The following is a 7033-nucleotide window of genomic DNA, read 5'->3' as shown; positions in this document are numbered from 1 at the left end:
CACCAGCGTCAGACCCAGTCCCAAGACCCCTTGCGTCATAAGATTTCCTTAAGAATACCGTACCGTAATAAGGATCTTATTTATGAATGAATTTCGACAGGCTCTCCAAACAGATGATCGACATACATACCGCAAGAGTACAATCATTCCTGCATTTAACGTTACGTACGCAAGAGGCTTAGCAATTTTTCGTTTCCGGTTTGGAGACTGGCGTAGATTGTCGTAGATCCAGTCTAAATTCGCGCCAAAATCAAATTTTCTAGTGTTTCGGCTGCGGCTGCGTACATCGGAATCGCTTCATACCTAAAACTACCTAGTAAAACATCAAAAAGTGCATGTTAACCCTATAAAAATGGTGAGTAAAATTTTTGCCCTTTGCATCAAGTTACCTACTACTTACGATCGGTAGCTCTGGCACAATTCGCTACCCAGTTGTTAACCTAAATTTTTATTGTTTGTCAGTCGAAAAAGCGGGGACTCAGTTTGGAAGAAAAGAGGACTCGTCTTTTGGAACTTTTCTATGAGAAGGTTAGGAAAACTGAATGAATTTCGGGAAAACCAGTGATTTCTTGACATCTGTCAATAATAGTGTTATTATTATTATTATTATTATTATTATTATTATTATTATTATTATTATTACATAATAATTGATTATTAATCATGCCACTGCCAAATAGTAAGTAGCTCAACTATTGAATATGTGGAGTGATGATTTAAAACGGTATGTCTGGTGTTTTGAAGCAACAAGGATAATGAAGATATGTTTAAAATGGTATTTTAGCATTTCTAACTTCTATTCCATGCATTTTTATTCCAGAATACAGTGAATCGAACACACGCTTAACATGGACTTTAAAGAACCCACATAGTGTTAACGAAGATTAGCCGTCTTGGCCGTCCTTTGGGTGGACTGGCTCATATGGTTCATAATTATGCTCCCCTTGTCCTTCCCCCGGGGGAGGCACTTTAGGAATTTCTGGGTGGGGATGTGCGGCTGGAACCTGGAACCCTTAGCCTATACCAGGGCTAGTTCAGCTGAATTTTGCTACCCTATACTAGAGTAAACTCCCACCGATTTCCGTCTAAATTCCGATTCTTGACAGTTAATAATATCCAGAGGTGTTTCATGATAGCCATTTATTGACGCTGTTGAGGCTGAGTTACGTAAACTTAAACTTTGCCGATTTGATTTTTTTTATATTCTTGAGTGGGAATTTCTGGTTTCCTTAGTCTTGATAAAATCTTCAACCGACTGGTCAGTTTCGTGAAAAATGATACCCTATTCTAGACCGAAAGGCTGTGATTTATATACTCTATCCTAGAGTAAACTGCTTGAAAACCATACCCTTCACAGCACCACATACCTTTATAGTCCATATATGGCAGTAACCCCCCCCCCCCCCCGGGTCCTTCCCCACTGCACAATAATAATATTATTGCAGTGCAAAATAGACTAGATTAACATAATATGCCAACATCCTGTTATTACTAATATTCAACTTAACCCAATCTGTAGGGTTTTTTGTCCGTAAACCTTGTAAGACTTTTATTTATACGTATCTTAAATCTTACCATCTTAAAACTAAGTAGATGCATTGAAGTACGGAATTAGTTCTGCTGTTTTTTTTTTTTTTTTGTATTCCAACAGAAAGACTTCTTCCTTCTCAAGGAATTAGAGAAAATTGCTCCAAAAGAGAAAGGAATAAGTAAGAGAAAACGACAAAAATATTTTGCTTTTGATTGAAACACAAAGTTGATGTTGTATGTAGGACTAATGAGAGTTTTCTCTTATTTCGAAGCATCAATGTCTGTCAAAGAAGTTGTACAAAGCCTTGTTGATGACAATCTTGTGGACACTGACAAAATTGGAACTTCCATTTACTTCTGGGCATACCCAAGCAAAGCAATGCACACAGTAAGTACACACGACAAGTTCAAGGAAAGCTGCCATGTTGACCACATAATTATAGAGATGTTCACTGCTTACAAACATTGACATCAAATTTCATATTCAAATTTGCCAACCACCAAACAAAAAAAGTCATTTCAACAGCTATAAGTAATCCTCTGGTTGGCACATAATAACATGTGATGTCACATGAAATATCTTTATTGCACTTGTGGAGTGTGTGTGCTTGATCTGTGACTTCCCGAACAATTATTATTTCATGAGCTCTTGTTGGATATGAGATGGTAAATAGCCAACAATGCATTTACTGCTGAGTTGGCTAATTAACCAGTCATATAAAATCCAATAAGTACGTTCAAATGGAATAATTGCTTTATTTAATTACCATTAATTCAAATTCTGAACACTTGGACATTTGGAAATTAAAGGCGATTAGTTTTGAGCTTGGCGACACTTGGCCAGGGGCCACGGAGAAGGAGGGGCAGTGGGAGGGGGCCCCCCACGTTTTTCCTATGGTCTTGTTTTCTCCTAAACCTTTCGCCCCTCCCCTCACACTTCTGTGATCCATTGCAAAATGTGGCCCTCCCCCCGTCCCACTTTCAAATGTACTCCGCAGCCCCTGCTGACGCTATCAGTTTCCGTATTAGGTCATACAGCGTATGAGCTGATAACTAAGACTGATTGAAAAAATCAGGAAGCTAGAAAGGCAATATCCCAGGTCAAAAATTTAATAAGAAGAAATTAACAACATCTATGTGCACTCAAAAAACTATGTTTCCCTTATAATACCCTTTCCATCTTAATTAATGGCGGCACTTGTAGATCTTACTCTAATACCAGATGATTTGGCTCATCGATGGTGGCTGGTTGACAGGGGGAGACAGGACTAACCTCCTTAAAGAGTGACGCTACAGATCTTACTCTGTCTAATGCCAGATGATTTTACGAATCAATGGGGCTATTTAAGAGGTAGAAGGGTTAATAATTTCTGATAGGCTGTGTTACGTTCGTAATACAACAATTCGTTTGTCTATATTTGGCCGCGATTCACCTTATTTCTTTTTGTTCATTTATTTATCGCACCACTGTACACGCTTGCATGATTGTTTTAAGTGATCGGATTTCGCCTTTTATATAGTCACGTAGTTTTTACACAAGGTGGATTGTTGCAACGCTACTTGCTGGTTACAAGCTATTTCAAGTACCTAGAGCTACCTTTTTTATCAGCTACCATAGTTACTCGGAGCCAGACTAAATTCGAACCACAACAACACAACAAATTTTCAGCACAACAAATCTTATCAAACCATTCCACAGCTACAAGACACATCGAATTGCTATTCACTCTCAGAGTTTTAATTTAAACCCTTAAACGGCCTGCGACCTCTTCTGTTCTCTGCTGCTGTTTTTGCGTTACTTTAATTAAAGTTTACTTCGTTTTGTTACCGCTGTACGTCTGGTTTATCTGCAACCTTTTCTCCCACTCCACGTGTAACCATTGCGGGTTACAGTCTGAATCTTGCTCTTCAGAGTTTCTATCTTTCAAACTTTAATAGCAAAGTGTTTTTAATTGATAAATCTCGCTTAGACGTCAGACCCCGGTTGTTCAAAAGGTGGATAACGCTATCCACCAGATAAATCACTGTACAGAGGATAAACACCAGCAAAACCAATTATTGAGTTATCCAGTGGATAGTGATTTATCCGTTGGACAGCGCTATCCACCCTTCGAGCAACTGGGGCCAGAACTGGTAATGGTAAGTTCATGGGTTTAACTCCAGTTCAGATGCAGCCTGATTTTTTGTGAGTATCCCTGAGTCATCACTCCTATGTACCAGTAAATCTCGTTAGAATAGCAGCTCATAGAAATCATTACTTTTACTTGTTTTCAAGTATTTGGTTTCTTTCCCCCATCATTTATGTTTATATACCATTAAATTTTGTGACTGATGAGACCAATATGCATTGACAAATGGAACCTTGAGCTGCAACAAATGGAACCTCGAGCTGCATTTATGGCACTGTAGAATTATTGGTAGTTACAAAGCCTGAGTTTGACAAAGCTCCTATCTCTTGTTAAGCCATTGACTCCTAAAGCGCACCCGATGATGAGTAAAATCGTCTTGGGTTCTGCAGAGTAAAATATCTTATGAGGCAATGGGTTAAACAATGGAGTTGATCTCTCTTGCCCTACATGCTACTTTTAGGGTCAATGAACGACTCAAACAAACATAACAAATGAAAGAACCTTAACTTAAGAAAGAGAGAAGCCATTTGGTGCCATGGAATTGAACCAGGAATTACCAGAAGAATTCCAGCTAGTTTTCATAGCTACCCTATAAAATATTACCCATTAAAGCACATCTGTAATTAGATATGGGGTTCCCACCTTTTAATATACCTTTTTGAAATTTGCATCACACTATCTCATTTTAGTCCTGATATTCCCCTTGCAATGAGACATCTCAAAGAGTCCCCACATTTAATTATTAGGGAGCTTTAGCAGCGATGACAGGAACGGGACCGAGAACGTCATCTCAAAACATAAATTCCCATCATTGTAATCACTTCACGACTATTCCAAGTTTTTTAATGTGAGAAAGGTATGGGAGTCCCTCAGGAATGAAAACGTTATGAGCTGCGCTTTATTTAGGGGAAAAAATGAAAATTTATCTTCAAATGCTGACGTCCTTCATAAAACCTCAAATGTGGTCATTTCACGTTGTTGTTTTGCTGACGAAGGCAAAGAAATAGACAAAAATAAAAACCGCACGTGCAGGGCGTGTAAAGCTAGTGTCTTTGGCTACTAAATATGCAAATTTGTGACATTTTCGTTGACGTTGCCGTTGTCGTTGCTAAAGCTCCCTATTGACAGGTTTGGAAATAATTTATTTAGAAGTGAAGCATAGTTATAAAAGTTGTGATCTTACAGGTTTAAAATTGATTAATGAATTTTCAGAGACAGCAAAAGCTCCAACAGCTCACAACACAAATTAATGATTGTGAGAAGAAGATTGCCTCCACAATGGAACAGTTGAAGCGGGCATACATTGGAAGAGAAAAATCTGTGGGTATTATAATTATTTAATAATATTTAGCTTGTCAAAAGTACAAAATATTTTATTGCAAGACCAAGAACCTGCTGTTATATTAGACTCACTAGGTAACTATTTCATAAATAAACAAAATAACCACAACCCCTCACCCATCAACCTTTTGTCACCTCTCTTCAGCTAAGACAACAGTGTTAGCCTTGCTTGGTGACTACTCTCCCAAACAACTGTAAAAAAATGATGCAACATCGATAGATAGTGAGGCATAAAAATTTGATTTTATCAAACAATTTGATAAAGGAAAAATGACCACCAAAAGACTTAAAGATCTGTGAGATGACAGTTTAAGTATGAGCCCTTGGTCAGAAACAATAATGAGAAATTATGGGTTGTTAGTGGTTTATGTTGGAGATGTAGGAGCTCTGACATTCAGGTACCTTACCACAAGGGCAACACTGAAGCAGAATACTACACCGAGAACCAAACTACTACAGTTCATCTAGAGCTCCTACAGAACTCTTACACAGACACCAAGTTCTTCCAAATGAAATTTAATTTTTTAAGTTCACATTGGCTGCTCCAGAGCAGATACTTCAGAATTGCCCCCAGCCAAGAAATGTGACGATTCCTTACAATGGAGGTTTTAGATAAACAGTTAAGAATAAAAAAATGATCCATGAATTTGAAAATGATGAGTGAGTCATCAATTGAAAACATTCTAACCTACTATTGGTGATTTTTATTCTTATTGATGTAATCCTTGACTTAAAAATTGACAAAAAATTTGTAACACAGGATGACAGAGATGCAATTCTGGAAGAGTTAGCACAAAAGGAAAACTTGTGCAAAGAACTTGAAAAGGAACTTGAGAAATACAAGGAGTGTGACCCAGAAGTGCTAGAAAACATTAAAAAAGAAACTGTTATGGCCAAAGAAGGAGTTGATCGCTGGACTGACAATGTATTTACTATTAAGTCATGGTGTGTTAAAAAGTTTGGACTGGAAGAGAAAATGATTGACAAAAACTTTGGAATTCCAGAGGATTTTGATTACATGGAGTAGGCTTAATTAGCTTGGCTTAACGTACCCATGCTATTAAGGAGGGTGCAGAGTAGATATTTAGGACAGTCAATGAAAATTCATTCATTTTGACTGCTTTGCATTATTCCTTATCCTAATTTAAGAAGATGAAATAAAAATAGCAAAGTTTTAGGTGTAGCTTCATTTTAATGCAAAATGTAGGTGGAATACAACAAAAGAATGGAATGGAAAAAAAGACTTCAAATGGCCACCTGTAGTGCCAAGTTAATCAGCTATGGACATACTTTTTGCTTGTATTTTATAAATTATTTATATACCATTAAATACCTCATCTGATAACTGATTGTAGCAGTCCCTTCAGAGTGCCTTGCTCTGCTGGTTTCAGTTCAAGTTAACCAGACAGCCCTCCCCCGTCTTGCCCATTAGGGAGCTTAAGCACGCACGTTTTTGAGACGCAGACAGCAACCGGAAGGACAGCGGTGTCTCCCAGATTTTTATACTAATCATCTCTAATGGAGAAAAGATAGTCTTAGCAATGTAAATGTGGTTGTGTGAAGACAAGTTAGAAGGGAAAACAGCTCAATTCCGGTTGCCGTCCGCTTCTAAAAAAACACACGTGCTTAAGCTCCCTATTCATAACCAAAGGGAGGGGGTTGACTATTTATTATTATATACTCAACAGAATATCACATTTCTGATTGGTCAATGGGAATGCATATAAATAGGTTGAAGTCCCGGCTACTGTTCAAACATTGTTATAGAACATTTGTTGGATCAACCATGTTAGAACATGTGGCGTGCATGTTTGATGACGTTCGTTCAACATTTTTTGTTGGAAGAATGTTTTGATTTCAATCAAACATTTTCTCCAACACGCAACAAATGTTGAAATGTGCAGCTGCCCTTTCAACCATTGCAAAGACTAAAGTGACATGTTTCCAACAATGTTATAACGTTTAGCCAGACCAACAACCATAACAATAATGGACGTTACTATGGAAACACAGTGATGGAGCAATTTTGTTGA

At 37.8% G+C, this 7033-nt stretch overlaps 1 protein-coding gene across 1 annotated transcript; it reads left to right on the top strand.

Annotated features, from left to right (window-relative positions):
* The first annotated feature begins 38 nt into the window (after nucleotides 1-38).
* Nucleotides 39-6923, top strand: LOC137975859 (meiotic nuclear division protein 1 homolog). The gene is made up of 6 exons (XM_068823060.1): nucleotides 39-355; nucleotides 463-528; nucleotides 1652-1709; nucleotides 1803-1918; nucleotides 4872-4979; nucleotides 5761-6923. Exons 1-6 carry the CDS (start codon nucleotides 353-355, stop codon nucleotides 6025-6027), a joined length of 618 nt encoding a protein of 205 aa, XP_068679161.1. The 5' UTR covers nucleotides 39-352; the 3' UTR covers nucleotides 6028-6923.
* The last annotated feature ends 110 nt before the right edge of the window (nucleotides 6924-7033 follow it).

The sequence above is a fragment of the Montipora foliosa genome, chromosome 11 (genome assembly GCF_036669935.1).
Source record: "Montipora foliosa isolate CH-2021 chromosome 11, ASM3666993v2, whole genome shotgun sequence".
Lineage (NCBI taxonomy): Eukaryota > Metazoa > Cnidaria > Anthozoa > Scleractinia > Acroporidae > Montipora > Montipora foliosa.
The sequence above is the reverse complement of the archived record's forward strand: the minus strand, read 5'-3'. Positions and strand labels throughout refer to the sequence as shown.

What these genes read in the sequence shown, in the direction of transcription:
- LOC137975859 (XM_068823060.1), top strand. An exon ending in TGGAACTTTTCTATGAGAAG is followed by an intron (nt 529 to 1,651) that starts GTTAGGAAAACT and finishes GTATTCCAACAG; the next exon opens with AAAGACTTCTTCCTTCTCAA. An exon ending in CAAGCAAAGCAATGCACACA is followed by an intron (nt 1,919 to 4,871) that starts GTAAGTACACAC and finishes ATGAATTTTCAG; the next exon opens with AGACAGCAAAAGCTCCAACA.